Source organism: Trichomycterus rosablanca, chromosome 15 (assembly GCF_030014385.1).
Source record: "Trichomycterus rosablanca isolate fTriRos1 chromosome 15, fTriRos1.hap1, whole genome shotgun sequence".
NCBI classification, from domain to species: domain Eukaryota; kingdom Metazoa; phylum Chordata; class Actinopteri; order Siluriformes; family Trichomycteridae; genus Trichomycterus; species Trichomycterus rosablanca.
In genome coordinates this window covers 32,814,428-32,838,052 of record NC_086002.1, presented here as the reverse complement: position 1 = coordinate 32,838,052, position 23,625 = coordinate 32,814,428, and the positions used below count along the sequence as shown (strand labels likewise).

General features: G+C 35.4%; 1 protein-coding gene across 1 annotated transcript in view; it reads right to left on the bottom strand.

Annotated features, from left to right (window-relative positions):
- Window positions 1-2,685: 2,685 nt before the first annotated feature.
- The window catches only part of LOC134328495 (uncharacterized), a 38,816-nt gene continuing 17,876 nt past the window's right edge, over window positions 2,686-23,625 (bottom strand). Inside the window, exons 6-10 of the mRNA XM_063009587.1 lie at window positions 21,881-22,494; window positions 21,016-21,079; window positions 12,950-13,612; window positions 9,454-9,618; window positions 2,686-3,473 (exon numbers count right to left, since the gene is read on the bottom strand). Coding sequence (XP_062865657.1) covers window positions 2,686-3,473; window positions 9,454-9,618; window positions 12,950-13,612; window positions 21,016-21,079; window positions 21,881-22,494 — 2,294 coding nt within the window. The remainder of the gene's footprint in view (window positions 3,474-9,453; window positions 9,619-12,949; window positions 13,613-21,015; window positions 21,080-21,880; window positions 22,495-23,625) is intronic.

Genomic DNA, 23,625 nt, shown 5'->3' with positions numbered 1-23,625 from the left:
TTCATTTCCACCTGGATTCAACCTGATGATGGTGAACAGTTTAGTTCTTCTGCTCATTGTTTTAGTAATGCCATCACTGCTAATCCTGCAACTGATAGTGCTGTTGTTAATCCCATCAGTATAGATATAGTTTCAGCTTTTTCACGTTCACTCTTGATCTTGTTTTGTTGAGCCTCAAACATCTCTGTGGTGTATAACTGATCTCTGTTCTTCCAGACCATCTGATTTATCTTGTCGAGAAGTTCTGCGACCTGCGTCTGGTCTCGGCTCTTGTTGTTAAAAACCTGGTACACTGAGTTACACTCATCAACCAGCTCCTTCACACTTTGGCATCTGTACAGATGTGTTTTTAGTGACTATTTTTTTTCTAACGTGTCTCCATGAGTGAACAGCACCATGGTGTGTTTCAGGGCTTTTTCTCCTAAGTTCTTCTGAATGAATTCTACAACTTTTCTTTCCTCGTCTGTGAATCTGGAATCCAGTCTGATGACCAGAAGAATGACGTGAACGCCGGGATGAGAACGCTTCAGCCCTTCTTTAATCTGATTTGTAATTTCTGCTTCTTCTACATTTGTGCTGCAAATTCCTGGTGTATCAGTAATGATGATTGTCCTGTTGTCCATCTTTCTGGTGCCTTTAATACTTTGCTTGTCTATACTTTTAAAAGAGCATTCCTCCGGAAAGAAATCATCGTTCAGGATGGTGTTTCCTGTTGCACTTTTGCCTGATCCGGTTTTACCCAAAAGAAGAATCCTTATTTCTTTATCTACAAATAAAAAAAAACCATTAAAATACTGCAGTTTATTTTGCTGTATTTTATGAAGATATGGCTGTAAGACTGTAATATCTGCATCATGTACAGAAAATAAATCTGTGATTTTATATTTTCTGCTTCCCAATCAATTAAAATTTGCTAAACGTTGCCAACAGGAAAAACAGAGAAATGTGGTGACGGTAACTGATCTCAGAGCTCTAACCAGTTTATCTGGATGAATCACTCACCACGTTTAGCATCGCTAATCCTTCTGTCCTTACATTTACTTTATAAGACATTATATACGTGTTTATTCACGTTAACATATTAGCATTATTTAACAGGACTAAAAATATTAGTTTCAGGACTCACCATCTTGTCTCTCCATTGTTATTTTCACTTGCTCTTTAAGAGGCTGCAGATCCTGTAAACTTCATGAGAGGACCTTTTGTTGTGTTTAGTATGAGCTCACGTCAAACTAAATTCTAAATATCTGTTTAAAGTCTGTTATAATCTATAAAAACTGTAGTTTTTTTAAGTACATCAGAGAAGAAGGTAAATGAACCAGAAGTTTCAGTGTCTGTGTTTGTTCTGATTATGATTCAGGTTACAGTCAGTCATGTTATAATATGAGAGAAGAGTCACACCCAAAAGTACATATTTTCTACCTGGTGTTTAAAATTCTCGTACTGTTGTTTTACTTTCAATCACCATAAAAAAGTTGAAGACAAATAATTGGCTCATATCAGCCTGTGTAAGTTTTTCCTATGCTGCTTTTGGGCTTCTTCTCTCAGACTCTTGATGTTCTAACACTCACATATAGAAGATCAAACAGCAGCAATAGATGAGCGATGATCTCTGACTTTACATCTACAAGGTGGACCGACTAGGTAGGAGTGTCTAATAGAGTGGACAGTGAGTGGACACAGTATTGATCCACTCATACCAGCACAACACACACTAACACACCACCACCATGTCAGTGTCACTGCAGTGCTGAGAATCATCCACCACCTAAATAATACCTGCTCCTGTGGTGGTCCTGACCATTGAAGAACAGGGTGAAAGGGGGTAACAAAGCATGTAGAGAAACAGATGGACTACAGTTAGTAATTGTAGAACTACAAAATGCTTCTATATGGTAAGTGGAGCTGAGTGTAGAAACGAGGTGGTTTTAACGTTATGGCTGATGCACCACAGTGTCATGTGATTATGTTCAACATTTCACAAGAATGAAAAAAAAACATCAGTAGATTTAGTTTAAACTCTTTATTTTCAGTTTCCATGAAGTTTATTTGAGATTTACATAAAGTACATCGGCAAAGAGACCCAAGAATCACAACATGTAGTAAAAACACACTATATTTTACACCCAAATGCAATTAAAACCAAGAAAGATCAAAACACAGTGAGTACAATGATGATCTTCTAGAATTTTTGGACAAGTATAAAATACCATTGAACCCATGACCCATAAAATTGCAGTAATTACTCAGTAAGTATAAAACACAGTATTTTAGTTGTGTAATAAATACAGAATTACTTCGCTAAAACATCTTATTCTTATCTAATGATACAACAAGTCCCCGCAGCCTGTCACCGGTAACAGCAAACAATAAACTCACATTAAATCTCTACTAAATATTATTTTATATCAGATACAGATACATGATAACACAGTGAGCACGACCGACTTTTATTAAAAGCAGTTAACATCAAGTAACTTTCATTTTTATTTCAGGCCCAGATAGAAATAAAAGGGTTTCAGAAATGATAATATGTGATATTTTATTATTTACTGTAACGTGGGAGAAGATTTTGACAGATAAATTGTATAGTTGCTAAGATCTGTTAAAATAACGATAATAATATTAATTGGGGGAATATTTCAAATAGATTTGTTATTGCTGATTATTATTCCACCACCCTTTTCATACAAGTTTTACAGTTTTTACAGCTGCACGTAGGACAGCTTCACTTAAAGCAGCTACACCGGCTGCACCTGCTGCACCTGCACCAGCTGCACTTATGGCAGCTGCACCTATGGCAACTGCACCTATGGTAGCTAAACCTGCGCCAGCTACACCTGCAGCTACTAAACCTGCGGTCTTCCAGTTGATACGACTTAGCTCTCTCTGAGCTTCCTCATACATCTCACTAGTGTAGTGCTTCCCTCCATTCTTCTTAACAACATCATCTATCTTCTGAATCAGGTTCTGAACCTGGTTGGGCTGCTGGTCGTTGTTATTAAACGCACAATAGCGGCCGCTACAAGTGTTTATGAGTTCCCTGAGTTCTGGACTCTCCTCCAAGTACTCTTCTATTGTTCTGTCTTCCAGCTGGTCGGTGTGGGTGAACAGGACGATGGTGTAGCATGAAGCATCTTCTCCAAAGTTCTGCTGGACCCATTTTACAGCGTTCTGTTCCTCCTCTGTAAACCTGCCCAGTCTGATCACCAGCAGGAACACGTGTGGACCAGGAACCGACTTCCTAACACACTGCGCTATTTCATGTTTCAGTTGATCTTCAGACAGATTTGTGTCAGACATGCCAGGTGTATCAACAACACTGATACGCTTTATGGTTTTTGCTTCACATGTCTTTGTTAAGGATTTAGAAGAACATCCACGCTTAAAATGTTTGCCTTTAAGGATGGTGTTACCAGTGGAGCTCTTTCCTGATCCAGTTTTTCCCAGGAGAACGATCCGTCGTTCCATTGCTAAAATAAAAAACAAGAAAATTAGCTCAAAATAAATAGTTTATATTTGTGTTACTCCTGTCTAATGTATTTCCAGAAAACAAGTCTTTAATGTGCCTGTATGTTTGTCTTTTTTCACTGTTTTCTTGACTTTCATTTTAAGAACCTTCAGGTCTTCTTGATATTCTGCTATACAACCCCTGGCAAAAATTATGGAATCACCACTCTTGGAAGATGTTCTTTCAATTGTTTAATTTTGTAGAAAAAAAATAAATCACAGACATGCCACAAAACTATCATTTCTCAAACTGTCAACCCTCTGGCATTAAGAAACAATAAAAAAAGAAACAAATATAATAGTTGTGGTCAGTCACAATTGCTTTTTTTTAGATCAAGTAGAGGAAAAAAATATGGAATCACTCAAATCTGAGGAAAAAATTATGGAATCATTAGAAAACACTGCACCATTATTACTTTGTTGCACCACCTCTGGCTTTTATAATGGTTTAAACTCTCTGAGGCATGGAGTTAACTAATGACAAACAGTATTCTTCATCAATCTGCCTCCAACTGTCTCTTATTGCTGTTGCCAGATCAGCTTTGCAGGTTGGAACCTTGTCATTGACCATTTTCTTCAATTTCCACCAGAGATTTTCAAATGGATTGAGATCCGGACTATTTGCAGGCCATGCCATTGACATTATATGTTTTCTTGAAGGAAAGTTTTCACGTCCTTTGCCCTATGGCAAGATGCATTATCATCTTGAAAAATGAAGTCATCTTCACCAAACATCCTTTCAACTGATGGAATAAGAAAAGCGTCCAAAATTTCAATGTGGACTTTGGCATTTATTGAAGACCATCTCCCCTGTGCCTTTACCCGACATGCAGGCCCATATCATCAACAACTGTGGAAATTAACATGTTTTCTTTAGGCAGTTATCTTCATAAATTTCATTGGACAGACACCAAACAAAAGTTCCAGCATCATCACCCTGCCCAATGCAGATTCGCGATTCATCACTGAAGATCACTTTTATCCAGTCACCCACAGTCCACGATTGCTTTTCTTTAGCCTACTTTAACCTTGTTCTTTTCTTTTTAGGTGTTAATGATGGCTTTTGTTTGGCTTTTCTGTATGTAAATCCCATTTCTTTTAGGTGATTTCTTACAGTTCAGTCACAGACATTGACTCCACTTTTCGGCCACTTGTTTCTCATTTGTTTTGTTGTACATTTTCTGTTTTCAAGACATATTGCTTTAAGTTTTCTATCTTGATGCTTTTTACAACCTTCCCATTTTGTTTGTACTTGGTCCAGATTTTAAACACAGCTTACTGGGAACAACCAACATCTTCTGCGACATTCCACAATGATTTATCTTTTTGAAGGAGTTTTATAATCCTCTCACTTGTTTCAACTGACATATCTTGTGTTGGAACCATGATTCATGACAATCTGCTTTGTGCAACAGCTCTCCGAGGTGTGAGCACTCTTTTTAAACTGAAGAATAATTAGCAAATCTAATCTGCTGCAGATGTTTTGTTTTTAAACTGCAAATTACAGAGTGATTCCATAATTTTTTCCTCAGATTTGAGTGATTCCATATTTTTTTCCTCTACTTGATCTAAAAAAAGCAATTGTGACTGACCACAACTATTATATTTGTTTCTTTTTTTTATTGTTTCTTAATGCCAGAAGGTTGACATTTTGAAAAATGATAGTTTTGTGGCATGTCTGTGATTTATTTTTTTTCTACAAAATTAAACAATTGACAGAACATCTTCCAAGAGTGGTGATTCCATAATTTTTGCCAGGGGTTGTAAGTGTCGTGTCATCTACATAATGTGAGTTATTGATATTTTTTCCACAAATCCTTGATCATCTTCCTCCTGTCCTGCTTCTCTTTATACATTAAGCATAAAGTTTAAACTGTAATGGTGACAGAATGCTCACTCAGTGAAGGGTAACACACATCATTTGTTATTTAAAACAAACATCAGTGGAAAAAAGGAACCAAAGACTCCAAACCGTTGTTTACAGGGAAAACATAGATGAAAGATGGAAGTTGGAAAACTCGTCAGACTTAACCGGAACATTAACGCCAGTGGTGTAAAGTAACGAAGTAATAATAATACTTCGTTACAGTACTTAAGTACTCTATTTGACTTTAATGGTCTGAACAAGAAAATAATGTTTATAAATTATTTCTTTGCTTTTCCTTGTTTTAAACTTTTTAAACTTTTCATGGATGATTTTTAGCTGCTGCTTCAAGTTAGAAATGGTGTTTTCTTAAAAAATAACATCTACACCTGTCATCTACCATGTTTTTGAGTTTAACACACGTCAATCAGGCAGTAGATACGACCCAAAAAACATGATTTAAATTCAGTTTATTTTACCCAAATATTTCGACTTAAACTAGTGGTTGAGCAGATCATTAAAGAGCTAAAAGTGCCACATGTTTTGTTAAACTTTCTTGACTTGAATGTACTACCCAAATCAGAAATCATATTGGGACAGTATAGAAAATACAAATAAAACAGATTCAGCATTTCTTTTACATTCATATCAACTCTTATTTTATTTTATATGGAACAAAATATTTCATGTTTTGTCTGGTCTGCTTCGTTACAATTCTTACACACACATAAATGCATTTTTAAGCTACAACACATTCTAAAAAGTTGGAACAGAGCAATTTAGTGCTAGTAATAAGGTAAAAACAGCATTTACTTTTATTTTTAATGTTTAAGTACATTAACTATCAGATAAATGTCGACTTTTACTCAAGTAATATTCTAAAAGGTGACTTTTACTTCTATCAAAGTAAATTTCTGGTAAGATTCAAGTCTGGCCTTCAGGTACACTGTAACAAATTTCTGTAGTTTTTACTGTATTACTACTGTAGAATGATCAATTTCTTACTGTAGAACCTATACACTGCATTTTACTGTATGTGCAAAGGATCATGGTCAAGATTCAGTGGTGGACGAATCCTACAGTAAGCATATTTTTGCTGTGAATCACAATACGGTACAATAAGTTTAAGCTGGATTTTCTTTTCTGTCAGTTTAAACAATAATCCGTCTTTGGTAATAGTACAGTTTGCATTACAGTGTATCACAAAAGTGAGTACACCCCTAACATTTCTGCAAATATTTCATTATATCTTTTCATGGGACAACACTATAGACATGAAACTTGGATATAACTTAGAGTAGTCAGTGTACAGCTTGTATAGCAGTGTAGATTTACTGTCTTCTGAAAATAACTCAACACACAGCCATTAATGTCTAAATAGCTGCAACATAAGTGAGTACACCCCACAGTGAACATGTCCAAATTGAGCCCAAATGTGTCGTTGTCCCTCCCTGGTGTCATGTGTCAAGGTCTCAGGTGTAAATGGGGAGCAGGGCTGTTAAATTTGGTGTTTTGGGTACAATTCTCTCATACTGGCCACTGGATATTCAACATGGCACCTCATGGCAAAGAACTCTCTGAGGATGTGAGAAATAGAATTGTTGCTCTCCACAAAGATGGCCTGGGCTATAAGAAGATTGCTAACACCCTGAAACTGAGCTACAGCATGGTGGCCAAGGTCATACAGCGGTTTTCCAGGACAGGTTCCACTCGGAACAGGCTTCGCCAGGGTCGACCAAAGAAGTTGAGTCCACGTGTTCGGCGTCATATCCAGAGGTTGGCTTTAAAAAATAGACACATGAGTGCTGCCAGCATTGCTGCAGAGGTTGAAGACGTGGGAGGTCAGCCTGTCAGTGCTCAGACCATACACCGCACACTGCATCAACTCGGTCTGCATGGTCGTCATCCCAGAAGGAAGCTGACGCACAAGAAAGCCAGCAAACAGTTTGCTGAAGACAAGCAGACCAAGAACATGGATTACTGGAATGCCCTGTGGTCTGACGAGACCAAGATAAACTTGTTTGGCTCAGACGGTGTCCAGCATGTGTGGCGGCGCCCTGGTGAGAAGTACCAAGACGACTGTATCTTGCCTACAGTCAAGCATGGTGGTGGTAGCATCATGGTCTTGGGCTGCATGAGTGTTGCTGGCACTGGGGAGCTGCAGTTCATTGAGGGAAACATGAATTCCAACATGTACTGTGACATTCTGAAACAGAGCATGATCCCCTCCCTTCGAAAACTGGGCCTCATGGCAGTTTTCCAACAGGATAACGACCCCAAACACAACCTCCAAGATGACAACTGCCTTGCTGAGGAAGCTGAAGGTAAAGGTGATGGACTAAACCCAATTGAGCACCTGTGGCGCATCCTCAAGTGGAAGGTGGAGGAGTTCAAGGTGTCTAACATCCACCAGCTCCGTGATGTCATCATGGAGGAGTGGAAGAGGATTCCAGTAGCAACCTGTGCAGCTCTGGTGAATTCCATGCCCAGGAGGGTTAAGGCAGTGCTGGATAAAAATGGTGGTCACACAAAATATTTGGGCACAATTTGGACATGTTCACTGTGGGGTGTACTCACTTATGTTGCAGCTATTTAGACATTAATGGCTGTGTGTTGAGTTATTTTCAGAAGACAGTAAATCTACACTGCTATACAAGTTGTACACTGACTACTCTAAGTTATATCCAAGTTTCATATCTATAGTGTCGTCCCATGAAAAGATATAATGAAATATTTGCAGAAATGTGAGGGGTGTACTCACTTTTGTGATACACTGTATATGTAACACAAATACTAGTTTTTTTTATCACTCAGACAGAAAGACGTCTTTATTTCATCAGTAACTGGTACAGAAATTAGAATTACTTGATAATAGTCACCTACTCTTTTAAAACGCTATCAAGACAGAAAGCGAGCTAGCTCGCTGAACATAGAACTAATCGGCCAGTTGATAAACAACTAGCTAATGATCTAGCCAAAAGTAATACACTAGAGAGCCAGCGTTCATAACATTACCAACATAAGCTATTTGTACATGACATTTTGTTATCTGGTGATATTTAGTTGATAACGCCATCAGTTGAATGTATGTAGGAGTAACAACACTGTTCGTAACGTTTGTGTGTAGATGTGGCTGTGCTATGTGGTGAGACTCATCCCTCGTTTTTTTCTAGTTACCGTGAGGCATGTGTAAGTAGCCTACTGAAGTTGACCAAAGCAAAACAGAGCCCCAAAACAGGTAAGAATTTTAAACAGCGTTGATGCCTATGAACGATTTTTTGTTTCTATTAACATATTTTGTTCACATTTTGATGTTCATATTCAGATACAAAGTTGAATGTTTACACGTGAAGTGGACATTTCTACTCAAAGTACAATCTATAACACAAAAGTGAATAGATGCTTGTTTTCCTTTACTGTATTCGTTACAATTCCAGACCAAAGACGTCTAAAGCAACCAAACACAGGTTGTGATGTCACATGATGTCAGAGAAAATGCACGGAGAGAACCGAGGACCTTCTCTGGTGTGCAGTTGAGGAATTTCAGGTGATCACAACTTCGATAAATGCATTAAGCAAAGACCACTGGCATTGTTCAAATTTAACAATGGGTCAACACAAGTATGAACACCCAATGAGGGTTCCATAGCACCATAGCATTATTTAACAAAGGAGCAAACACACAATAGATGACACACCCACATGCCAGAAAAAATTAAAAAGATAATGTTAGGAGTTCCACCAGGCTGGTTTTATCATTATACCTTGCATTGGAACATTCTGGCGACACCTGGTGAAGCCAAAGGGATCATCAGCCCAATTCCCCAGCCAATAGATCTCTCCCAGTGCTGATTGAGCTCACCTGTTCCCAATTAACTCCTCATTCCCCAACCTTCATAAGGCTCTGACTTTCCACCACTCTTCACCAGATTGTCTGATGATACCAGTTTGAAAGACTGCTCAGATCTCTTGGTTTTGTGAACTTTTCTACAGCTCTTTGCTTCCCCTGGATTTCCGGTGTTCCTTGTTCCTGGCTCCAGTGCTTCCGCCGGTTTCTCCTGCCTTCTACTTGGATTCACCTGGCTCCAACTCTGCCACCGATCCTCCTGCCGGCTGTCTGGTTCCATCCGCCTCCTGCTCTACTGCTGCCTTCTCCGACAATCCTCCCAGTCCCTCCTGCCTCCAGCACTCCTGTCGGTTCTCCCTGCCCTCTCCTTGGTTCCTGCTCATCTCCTCCCTCTTCCCTGCTCAGCGGTTTGATCACCCCTGCTGCCGCTCCCTAGTGCCACTGGTTTTTTGGTACCTTTGGTGTTTAATAAATAAACTCATTGACTTAATCTCTGTGGCTGTGGTTGGTGTTCGCTTTGTGGTTCCTAACAAACCTTATTGGCCTAGTGCCAACCTTAACAGATAATGTTCAACAAAGTGTCCAGGATATATCATTCTAAAATAAGAAAAGGAAAAAAAAACTAAGTAAACTAAAAATGCACTGCAGTTTAGTTGTTTTTTTTGTACTTTAACAAAGAACAGAAAGAAATGTTCATTTAATGTAATACCATGTGTTCTTAAATAGCATATGTTGTGTAAATATTATTTTTTTTTCTTTTGCCTTTTCATTAAGTTCACAAATTCACCAGTTAAAGTTTGCATATCTGAGTGTGAGCAAAGTGGTTGGTTTTTGCTTCTTTATATGGAATATTATATTATATTATATATAACAATAACAGAACATTATTTAAACACTGTACACTATAAATTTGTATTAAACTTTATGTCTGTATATTTTGAATTTATAAATATCAGAATGTTAGTATGATCAAATTAAATAATTCTACAATTATATTAAATTAAAATATATATTAATATATATCATTATTTTAAATACATACTAGGGCTGTCACACGATTAAAATTTTTTATTTGAGATTATCGTCTGCAAAGAATAACCAAACAAAATCAACCAGTTATGCACATTTTTATTGCAAGAAATTTAATTTACCAATAAATAATTTTATAAAATTAAAAACTACGCAAACTGGAAACGACTCGTGTTATCGTTATAAACACAATGTTACTATGTTAAAGCAGCGCAGATTACCACAGTAAAGCATGTTTAAAGTGGCACAAACACAGCCCAATAAAACATCGTTTCATTAAAATGTTTAATTCTCGAAATTAACGACAGCCCTAATATACAAATATATATATTAGTATTAATATAAGTTAGTAGTAAGGTTCGAATCTTGTAGGTACTTACCAAATATTACAAACGAGTAACAGTAAGCCGTGTAGATCCCACAGATCCCACAGTAAACTCTAAACTAAAGACCTGCTTTATTCTAACTTTCTGCGTCAGGTGATTTGTGACGTACGTCTTTAAAATTCCCCCACACCTTGTTATTCACTTACTTCTGCAGGCTTAAGATTCTCTATCCTTTATCTGAATGCAGTCACGTGTGAACAGACCTGTTCGACGTCCTTTTTCAGTATAGTGTTTCTTGTACGCACTGGCCGACGCCTCGTCACCAAAACAAAATCAATAAATAATGAAAATCTGATGAAGAGAATCATGAGAAAAGCTTTAACCATCATGCTTCTGTAGTAGATAGAACTCACATGACCTTGAAACGATGGCCTAGTCCAGTTCCTCAACCACTAGGCTACAACTGCCCCTAAGTGGAAAGTATATAATCTTATACACCGATGAGGCATAACATTAAAACCACCTCCTTGTTTCTACACTCACTGTCCATTTTATCAGCTCCACTTACCATATAGAAGCACTTTGTAGTTCTACAATTACTGACTGTAGTTCATCTGTTTCTCTACATATTTTGTTAGCTCCTTTCTTGCTGTTCTTTAATCGTCAGGACCTACAACACACACTAACACACCAGCACCATGTCAGTGTCACTGCAGTGCTGAGAATCATCCACCACCTAAATAATACCTGCTCTGTGGGGGTCCTGACCTTTAAAGAACAGCATGAAAGGAGGGTAACAAAGCATGTAGAGAAATAGATGGACTACAGTCAGTAATTGTAGAACTACAAAGTGTTTCTATATGGTAAGTGGAGCTGAGTGTAGGAACGAGGTGGTTTTAATGTTATGGCTGATCGGTGTATAATGGTGTGTTAAATTAATAGTGCACCAAAGTGTCATGTGATCATGTGAACATTTCACAAGAATTAAAGAAACAAAATAGTAGATTAAGTTTAAACTCTTTATTTCCAGCTCATATGAAGCTCGTTTGAGATTTAGATAAAGTACATCAACAAAGAAACCCAAGAATCAAGCATCACACTATATTTTACACCCAAATGCAATTAAAACATGAAAAATTTGATTACAGGGAGTGCAATGATGATGATCTAGATAGATCTAATGATACAACTTCATATTATATACAGTGTCATCATACACACTTCAGCATGTCACTGGTAACAGCAACAATAAACTCACATTAAATCTCTACTAAATATTATTTTATATCAGATACAGTCACACACGTGAGAGATGAGAAGCAGATACATGACAACACAGCGAGCAGGACAGATGTTTATTAGACACACAGAGCGACTTTAGAATCTCACTTAAAATGGTGGAGTACCCTACGTAGTGCACTTCACAGGAACAGCCGGGGTGAATGGAACGCTCCTACAGAATCGGTGCTGATGGTTGTAAGATGCTTTCTGAACCAATCAGAGCTTCTGATTATAATTGTTAGTAAGAAATGCTGTTATTTGCATTTATTCCGTTTGCGTCACACAGACGACGTAATAATGAAACGCTCGATCGGCTTTCTAACGACTTCCTGTTTTACTTCACGACCGAGAAAAGTTTGGAGGTTTTTAATTATAAGCACATTTACAAAATAACGGATTCTATTCCTAATGGGACGCACGCTTATAAATGCAATAGCATCTGGAAGAACAGAAGCTCAGGTAAGCAGCGGTTATGAGATCAGTTTAAACGTATCAGTTGAAGCTTTTAACTGGAACCTTCTTGTTACAGAAATTACATGCATTTACACAATGAGGAGGAAAGTAAAGACACAAAGTAAAACAGCTAAATACACTCGCTAATCTGTTGTTGTTTTTATCTGAACTTACAGATTATTTTTCTATTTCTACTCTACATTTATAATATATGTTTTGTGTAGATTATATTGTCTCGTGACTTCACTCTGACTCGTATTTTGTGACGTGTGAACATCTCTCGATTCTCGGTGGTGTTATCGACCTCGGATTGCCTAGACACACGTGATTGGCTGTGTCTGAGGGGAGGGATGAACAGATCGAAATAGGAGGGTTCAAAAATGAAAATATGTCATATTATATTATTTACTGTAACATGCGCTTCAGTCCCAAACTTATAAAATTAAAATGACAAATGCGTGACAACAAGCTCAACATTCAACCCAAAATAGACAGAGAGAGAGAGAAGTGAGGGGATACTGACATATAATACAGAACAGAATTTTAAATTGGTTAAGATCTGTTGAAATAACGACCATTTGCTATATTAATTGGGGGAATATTTCGAAGAGATTTGTTATTTGTTATGTTATTTTTTTAAAACAGCCATCACACCTATGGCAGCTGCACCAAGGGCAACTGCACCTACAGCCTCCCAATCAATACCACGTAGTTCTCTCTGAGCTTTCTTATACATCTCATTAGTGTAGTGCTTCCCTCCATTCTTCTCAACAACATCATCTATCTTCTGCATCAGGTTCTGAACCTGGTTGGGCTGCTGGTCGTTGTTATTAAATGAACAATAGCGGCCGCCACAAGTGTTGATGATTCGCCTGAGTTCTGGACTCTCCTCCAAATACTCTTCTATCGTTTTTTTCCCCAGCTGATCGGCGTGGGTGAACAGGACGATGGTGTAGAGTGAAGCATCTTCTCCAAAGTTCTCCTGGATCCATTTCACCGCGTTCTTCTCCTCCTCGGTAAACCTGCCCAGTCTGATCACCAGCAGGAACACGTGTGGACCAGGAACCGACATCTTCACACATTCCTTTATTTCATGTTTCAGTTTATCTTTAGACAGATTTGTGTCAAACATGCCAGGTGTATCAACAACACTGATACGCTTTATGGTTTTTGCTTCACATTTCTTTGTCACGGATGCAGGAGAACATTCATGCTTAAAATATTCTCCTCTTAGGATGGTGTTACCAGTGGAGCTCTTTCCTGATCCAGTTTTTCCCAGGAGAACGATCCGTCGGGCCATTGCTAAAATAAAAAGCAAGGAAATGAGCACAAAATAAATAGTTTATATTTGTGTTACTTCTTACTAATGTATTTCCATTAAAACAAGTCTTTAATATGCCTGTACGTTTGTCTTTTTTCACTCTGGGTTTCCTGATAATGATTGATCTTAGCGATTTACGAACAACCTTAAGAACGAAACCGTAAGTCTCCGAAACTACAAACGAGGTGCAAGAGGTTCTTTGTAGACAAGCCAAAGCCAGGTGAAAACTGAATCACCGATTACATATTCAATTTCTCATTATTATATTACAACAAGCGAACAATTCATTAAGAAACATTTTTTAAAAACTAATGATCAATAGATCTTTAAATAACTGGTACACAAACATTACATTTGCAATCGCTATCTATGCATATCAAGCCTATAAATTAGCGCACAATTAACCTTTCGTGCATCAAACCAGAAGCATTGTGAGCCTATGGTGCAAATGAGGCACAATCTGGGAAAGAGAGAGCTAACACAGGTGGAGGTCAGTCATCTACAACAGACCTTACTGTGGAAGATGAAGTAACACTGAGAATACTAGATCCAACAGCCACTGAAGGGATATCTGGGGGACTAGGTGTATGTTTAAAGTTCCCATCTACCCATCTACCCCACCTCAGCCTACATCCCCTGTGCAATCTTCACTTTGCAGCAGTCCTGGGTCTTCTAGGCTTTCCTCTGCACAGTCCAGTCAAATGGCTCCACCTGAGTAACAGGACATCATGGCCAAGCAGCTTTTTAATGGCAGAGTTATAGCTAACCAATGCCATCTATTTCTGTGCCACTTTTACTGCCCTCTGAACATATACTACTCATAATTTACTAACGATTTGAAGTACTACGTTAGTTACGAAGGGTTTCAGGAAACACTCGTACATGTAAGAATGTTCTTAAGTACAAGGTTAGGAACGTTTTGTGAAACGCACCCGTTTTTTTTTTTTACTTTCATTACAAGAACCTTCAGGTCTTCTTGATATTCTGCTATGGGTGTCGTGTCATCTACATGTTGGAGATTATTGATATTTTATCATCTTCCTTCAGTCCTGCTTCTCTTTATATGTTAAGTGTACAGTCTAAAGTCTAATGGTGACAGTGAAGGGTAACACACACCGGTTGTTATTTAAAACACACATCAGTGTTAAGAAGGAAGCAAAGACTCTACAGTATATATTACAGAGAAAACATAGAATCTTAACCAAAGTTAAAAGTTGCTATTTTTAGAATTATTGCTGTTTTAGGTTCGTCTGACATTATCGCATCACGCAAAAGCTAAATAAAAAACAAAACCTTTCAACAGCTATCTGCAAGTACTTCAGAACTTCTATTTAGAAGTCACAAAAAAACCACGGCGTATCAGGGCCACTTTAAGTTTCAATTTGGGGATTGAAGTGGAATTATTAAGGCTATAGCACCTCCTTGTGTTGGATGAAGGATGTTCATGATTTGGTAAAGTTCACAAATAAAGAAATGACGCTGAAGCAGCTTTGTAATAAACTGGGTTTATTTAGTTGAATGTGCGTCACCGGTGCGCTCATATTCTCATAATATTTCACCTTTATTTCTATAATATTTCACCTTTATTTCTATATTTCACCTTTATTCTCATAATATTTCACCTTTTATCTCATAATATTTCACCTTTATTCTGATAATATTTCACCTTTATTCTCATAATATTTCACCTTTATTCTCATAATATTTCACCTTTATTTCTATAATATTTCACCTTTATTCTGATAATATTTCACCTTTATTTCTATAATATTTCACCTTTATTTCTATATTTCACCTTTATTCTCATATTTCACCTTTATTTCTATATTTCACCTTTATTCTCATATTTCACCTTTATTTCTATATTTCACCTTTATTCTCATAATATTTCACCTTTATTCTCATAATATTTCACCTTTATTTCTATAATATTTCACCTTTATTTCTATAATATTTCACCTTTATTTCTATATTTCACCTTTATTCTCATATTTCACCTTTATTTCTATATTTCACCTTTATTCTCATATTTCACCTTTATTTCTATATTTCACCTTTATTCTCATAATATTTCACCTTTATTCTGATAATATTTCACCTTTATTCTTATATTTCACCTTTATTCTGATAATATTTCACCTTTATTCTCATAATATTTCACCTTTATTCTCATAATATTTCACCTTTATTCTCATAATATTTCACCTTTATTCTTATAATAATTCACCTTTATTCTTATATTTCACCTTTATTCTTATAATATTTCACCTTTATTCTTATATTTCACCTTTATTCTTATATTTCACCTTTATTCTTATATTTCACCTTTATTCTTATAATATTTCACCTTTATTCTTATATTTCACCTTTATTCTTATAATATTTCACCTTTATTCTTATATTTCACCTTTATTCTTATATTTCACCTTTATTCTTATATTTCACCTTTATTCTCACAATATTTCACCTTTATTCTCATAATATTTCACCTTTATTCTCATAATATCTCACCTTTATTCTCATAATATTTCACCTTTATTTCTATAATATTTCACCTTTATTTCTATATTTCACCTTTATTCTCATATTTCACCTTTATTTCTATATTTCACCTTCATTCTCATATTTCACCTTTATTTCTATATTTCACGTTTATTCTCATATTTCACCTTTATTTCTATATTTCACCTTTATTCTCATAATATTTCACCTTTATTCTCATAATATCTCACCTTTATTCTCATAATATTTCACCTTTATTTCTATAATATTTCACCTTTATTTCTATATTTCACCTTTATTCTCATATTTCACCTTTATTTCTATATTTCACCTTTATTCTCATATTTCACCTTTATTTCTATATTTCACCTTTATTTCTATATTTCACCTTTATTCTCATAATATTTCACCTTTTATCTCATAATATTTCACCTTTATTCTTATATTTCACCTTTATTCTGATAATATTTCACCTTTATTCTGATAATATTTCACCTTTATTCTGATAATATTTCACCTTTATTCTTATATTTCACCTTTATTCTGATAATATTTCACCTTTATTTCTATATTTCACCTTTATTCTGATAATATTTCACCTTTATTCTGATAATATTTCACCTTTATTCTTATAATATTTCACCTTTATTTCTATAATATTTCACCTTTATTCTGATAATATTTCACCTTTATTCTTATATTTCACCTTTATTCTGATAATATTTCACCTTTATTCTCATAATATTTCACCTTTATTCTGATAATATTTCACCTTTATTTCTATAATATTTCACCTTTATTTCTATAATATTTCACCTTTATTCTGATGATATTTCACCTTTATTCTGATAATATTTCACCTTTATTTCTATAATATTTCACCTTTATTTCTATAATATTTCACCTTTATTCTGATAATATTTCACCTTTATTCTGATAATATTTCACCTTTATTTCTATAATATTTCACCTTTATTCTGATGATATTTCACCTTTATTTCTATAATATTTCACCTTTATTTCTATAATATTTCACCTTTATTCTGATAATATTTCACCTTTATTCTGATAATATTTCACCTTTATTTCTATAATATTTCACCTTTATTCTGATAATATTTCACCTTTATTTCTATAATATTTCACCTTTATTCTGATAATATTTCACCTTTATTCTGATAATATTTCACCTTTATTTCTATAATATTTCACCTTTATTCTGATAATATTTCACCTTTATTCTGATAATATTTCACCTTTATTTCTATAAAATTTCACCTTTATTCTGATAATATTTCACCTTTATTCTGATAATATTTCACCTTTATTTCTATAATATTTCACCTTTATTCTGATAATATTTCACCTTTATTCTCATAATATTTCACCTTTATTCTCATAATATTTCACCTTTATTCTCATAATATTTCACCTTTATTTCTATATTTCACCTTTATTCTTATAATATTTCACATTTATTCTCATAATATTTCACCTTTATTCTCATAATATTTCACATTTATTCTCATAATATTTCACCTTTATTCTCATAATATTTCATCTTTATTCTCATAATATTTCACCTTTATTCTGATAATATCTCACCTTTATTCTCATAATATTTCACCTTTATTCTGATAATATTTTACATTTATTCTCATAATATTTCACCTTTATTCTCATAATATTTCACCTTTATTCTCATAATATTTCACCTTTATTCTTATAATATTTCACATTTATTCTCATAATATTTCACCTTTATTCTGATAATATTTCACCTTTATTCTTATAATATTTCACATTTATTCTCATAATATTTCACCTTTATTCTCACAATATTTCACCTTTATTCTCATAATATTTCACCTTTATTCTTATAATATTTCACATTTATTCTCATAATATTTCACCTTTATTCTCATAATATTTCACATTTATTCTTATAATATTTCACCTTTATTCTCACAATATTTCACCTTTATTCTCATAATATTTCACCTTTATTCTTATAATATTTCACATTTATTCTCATAATATTTCACCTTTATTCTCATAATATTTCATATTTATTCTTATAATATTTCACATTTATTCTCATAATATTTCACCTTTATTCTCATAATATTTCACATTCATTTATATTCATTTTCAAGACTGAAACTTAAAAATATTTTTTACAGTGGCCTTAAAATATTTGTAAGTTTTGATTTCGAGATAAAAGGTGAAATATTATGGAGGAGTGTGTGTAGGCTTGTCAGTACCCAGATCACAGCCTCCACTGTGTGTTACTGTGGTTATCCAGTAACCCTCGATTATACAACCCCTGGCAAAAATTATGGAATCACCACTCTTGGAAGATGTTCTTTCAATTGTTTAATTTTGTAGAAAAAAAATAAATCACAGACATGCCACAAAACTATCATTTCTCAAACTGTCAACCTTCTGGCATTAAGAAACAATAAAAAAAGAAACAAATATAATAGTTGTGGTCAGTCACAATTGCTTTTTTTTAGATCAAGTAGAGGAAAAAAATATGGAATCACTCAAATCTGAGGAAAAAATTATGGAATCATTAGAAAACACTGCACCATTATTACTTTGTTGCACCACCTCTGGCTTTTATAATGGTTTAAACTCTCTGAGGCATGGAGTTAACTAATGACAAACAGTATTCTTCATTCTTCAACTGTCTCTTATTGCTGTTGCCAGATCAGCTTTGCAGGTTGGAACCTTGTCATTGACCATTTTCTTCAATTTCCACCAGAGATTTTCTAATGGATTGAGATCCGGACTATTTGCAGGCCATGCCATTGACATTATATGTTTTCTTGAAGGAAAGTTTTCACGTCCTTTGCCCTATGGCAAGATGCATTATCATCTTGAAAAATGAAGTCATCATCACCAAACATCCTTTCAACTGATGGAATAAGAAAAGCGTCCAAAATTTCAATGTGGACTTTGGCATTTATTGAAGACCATCTCCCCTGTGCCTTTACCCGACATGCAGGCCCATATCATCAATAACTGTGGAAATTAACATGTTTTCTTTAGGCAGTTATCTTCATAAATTTCATTGGACAGACACCAAACAAAAGTTCCAGCATCATCACCTTGCCCAATGCAGATTCGCGATTCATCACTGAAGATCACTTTTATCCAGTCACCCACAGTCCACGATTGCTTTTCTTTAGCCTACTTTAACCTTGTTCTTTTCTTTTTAGGTGTTAATGGTGGCTTTTGTTTGGCTTTTCTGTATGTAAATCCCATTTCTTTTAGGTGATTTCTTACAGTTCAGTCACAGACATTGACTCCACTTTCCGGCCACTTGTTTCTCATTTGTTTTGTTGTGCATTTTCTGTTTTCAAGACATATTGCTTTAAGTTTTCTATCTTGATGCTTTGATGTCTTACTTGGTCTACCAGTATGCTTCCCTTTTACAACCTTCCCATTTTGTTTGTACTTGGTCCAGATTTTAAACACAGCTTACTGGGAACAGCCAACATCTTTTGCAACATTCCACAATGATTTATCTTCTTGAAGGAGTTTTATAATCCTCTCATTTGTTTCAACTGACATATCTTGTGTTGGAACCATGATTCATGACAATCTGCTTTGTGCAACAGCTCTCCGAGGTGTGAGCACTCTTTTTAAACTGAAGAATAATTAGCAAATCTAATCTGCTGCAGATGTTTTGTTTTTAAACTGCAAATTACAAGTAATCACTCAGCTCAGCTTTGATTTTGTCTTCTTGTGACTGGGGGGGTGGATGGACGGGGCACATTCCACGTCTAACCATATGGACTACAATTCCCATGAGCCCCTGGACTGTCACGTGACTATCACATGTCCCCGGTCAGCCAATCCTGATCGCGCTCACCGTCTCCGGAGTTTTGATTCAGTTCAGCTGTGTTCAGTTCCATGCGCATCTTATTTAAACTCTTCTGTTTGAGTCTCGTTGTGAAGTTTTGCTGATCGTGTTTGTGTCCTTATTTCTGAATCTAACCGTTACCGTGTATAATCCTTCCTGTCTTCCGTTTCCTGCCTGTCTGTTTATCCTCTGGTTTTGGATTTTGTACCCTGTTTTTGCCCTTTTAATATTCAACTTTCCCTGATTTATATTCCGCGAGCGTCTGGTCAGTTTCTGCCTCATGACATGTTGGTATTTTAATTAAAATATAAAGTATGTAAACAATCGCGATTAATGAACCGAATTAATCGTGAAAATCGCCCAGCACTAAATACAGTTACATAAAATCAGGTAGTTAGAAGAAATGTTGGTCAGTGGGAGATACTGCAGCATCTTTCTGACACCAACTGATTAATGTGGTCGCAAGCACACCAGACATAAGAAAACACTTGTTTGTCCATTCAGGGTTAAATTTCTATGCTCGAGATCCACTTTTCTTTTTTTACTCGTACTTGGTTTGGACAAACACATGGTACCTCTGAAGTAACTTGTATTTACATCATTTACTTTTCAGTCGCAATATAACGGAATTACCCGGTGAATTTAAAGTGACAGCATCATTTATTTAAAAATGCATCAGCACTTCATCTGGCGGGCCGGATCGAGAGTTTTGCCGGGCCGGATCTGGCCCGCGGGCCGTATGTTGTGCTCCCCTGATCTAAATAATCCCAATTTATTACAAAGCTGCTTCAGCTCCTTACACTAATAACAAACTGGTGCTGATGTTACAGGAGATCGAGGATTTCTTTATCTGTGAATCTGATATAAAAGTATAACTTTACCAAATCATGAACATCCCTCATTTTAACACCAGGAGAAACTATGTCCATAATATTTCTTTAATCCCAAACCTTGTGGCCCTTAAACTGCGTACAAAAGTGTCTGTATTTTTAATCAAAAATCAATAGTTACCTGAACAAGGTCTCTGGCTTTTTTTGCGTTTTATTTCCACGTACACGGATCTCTGATCTTTGTGCTAAAACCCGCCCTATTTTCTCACGTGATAAAAGTATTGGCACTCACTTCAACCAATCCAGATTCACATTTTGGCTGATAAACAAAAGCGATAAGAATACTTTTTTATTGACATATTTAACTTGTGATATTATTTGCACAATGTGTGTTTCAGTTCCAGTCGGTTCTCTTAATAACCTTATACGTGTATTAGTTGGTTTCGGTTTCGTTTTCCCACCCAGTGTTCTTCTGTTACGATGAACAAACCTTTAAAAAGAAAGAACACAAGGGGACAAAGTCACGGCTAATAACATGATACTAAAAGCTCATTTGAAAATAAAGATGCTTTGATGATGAATCTAATCAGTGGGAATAAATGTTCTAATCCAGGCTGATTTATTTACTGTTCGACATGTGATTCAAAAGTGTAAATGTTTCTCCATCCTTGATGACTAGTGAGGAAAATATAAAAAGGACAAAAGGGGGCACAGAGGCACCAGAAGTGTCATGTGATCAGGTTCAACATTTCACAAGATTAAAAAAAAATAATTTAAACTCTTTATTTCCAGCTCATATGAAGTTTTTGAGATACATAAAGTCCAGCAACAAAGAAACCCAAGAATCACACACGTGTACAATATAATCTTCATTTATATATAACAGTTATGTAATTAAATCACATTTTACATCCAAATGCAACTAAAACATACATTTCAAATTTCAACCATTTGCTATATTAATGGGGGAATATTTGAAAGAGATTTGTTATTTGTTATACAATTTGTTATTTTTTTAAAACAGCCAGTCCTACAGCTGCACCTACAGCCTCCCAGTCGATACCACTTTGTTCTCTCTGAGCTTTCTTATACATCTCATTAGTGTAGTGCTTCCCTCCATTCTTCTTAACAACATCATCTATCTTCTGCATCAGGTTCTGAACCTGGTTGGACTGCTGGTCGTTGTTATTAAATGCACAATAGCGGCCGCCACAAGTGTTTATGAGTTCCCCGAGTTCTGGACTCTCCTCCAAGTACTCTTCTATCGTTCTGTCTCCCAGCTGGTCGGTGTGGGTGAACAGGACGATGGTGTAGAGTAAAGCATCTTTTCCAAAGTTCTTCTGGATCCATTTTACAGCGTTCTGTTCCTCCTCTGTAAACCTGCTCAGTCTGATCACCAGCAGGAACACGTGTGGACCAGGAACCGACATCCTAACACACTGCACTATTTCATGTTTCAGTTGATCTTCAGACAGATTTGTGTCACACATGCCAGGTGTATCAACAACACTGATATGTTGTATGGTTTTTGCTTTACATGTCTTTGTCACGGATGCAGGAGAACATCTTTGCTCAAAATATGCTCCTTTAAGGATGGTGTTACCAGTGGAGCTCTTTCCTGATCCAGTTTTTCCCAGGAGAACGATCCGTCGGTCCATTGCTAAAATAAAAAGCCAGAAAATTAGTACAAAGAAATAGTTTATATTTGTGTTACTCCTGTCTATTGTACTCCCAGAAAACAAGTCTTTAATGTGCCCGTATGTTTGTCTTGTTTTTTTTTGTACTTGTTTTTTTAAACTTTTATTATATGAACCTTCAGGTCTTCTTGATATTCTGCTATGAGTGTCGTGTCATCTACATAATGGAGATGATTGATATTTTTCACATCTTCCATCAGTCCTGCTTCTCTTTATACGTTAAACATAAAGTTTAAGCTGTAATGGTGACAGAATTTGTTATTTAAAACACAAATCAGTGGACAAAAAGGAACCAAAGACTCTATTATATGCTGTTGTTAACAGGAAAAACATAAAAGCTTAAACAAAGATGAAAGTTAAAAAACTGGTTGCTATTCTTGATTATTGCTTAGAAGATTATTGCCGTCTTAGATTGGTCCGACCGGAACATTAACACTAGTGTAAAGTAACAAAGTAATACTTCGTTACAGTATGTAAGTATTTTTTTGGAGTATTTGTACTTTATTTGACTTTAATGGTCTCAACAAGAAAATAATGTTTATAAATTATTTCTTTGCTTTTCCTCGTTTTAAACTTTTAAAATTGTTCATGGATGATTTTTACCTGCTGCTTCAAGTTAGAAATGGGGTTTCCCTAAAATAACATCTACACCTGTCATCGACCATATTTCTGAGTTTAACACACACCAATCAGGCAGTAGATATACAACCCAAACAAGATTATTTAAATACAACTTATTTTACCAGACTAATGGTTGAGCAGATCATTAAAGAGCTAAAAGTGACACATGTTTTGTTAAACTTTCTTGAGTTTTGCTTCAAATTAATTCTGCCAAAATTCAGTGGTTTTATGTTACTGGGATATATACAGTATCTATGACTTGAATGTACTACTCAAATCAGAAATCATTTTGGGACAGTATAGAAAATACAAAATAAAACATTCAGTGTTTCTTACATTTACATCGACTCTTATTTTATCTTATATGAACCAAAATATTTCATGTTTTGTCTGGTCAACTTCGTTACAATTCTTACAACCCCAATTCCAATGAAGTTGGGACGTTTTGTAAAACATGAATAAAAACAGAATAC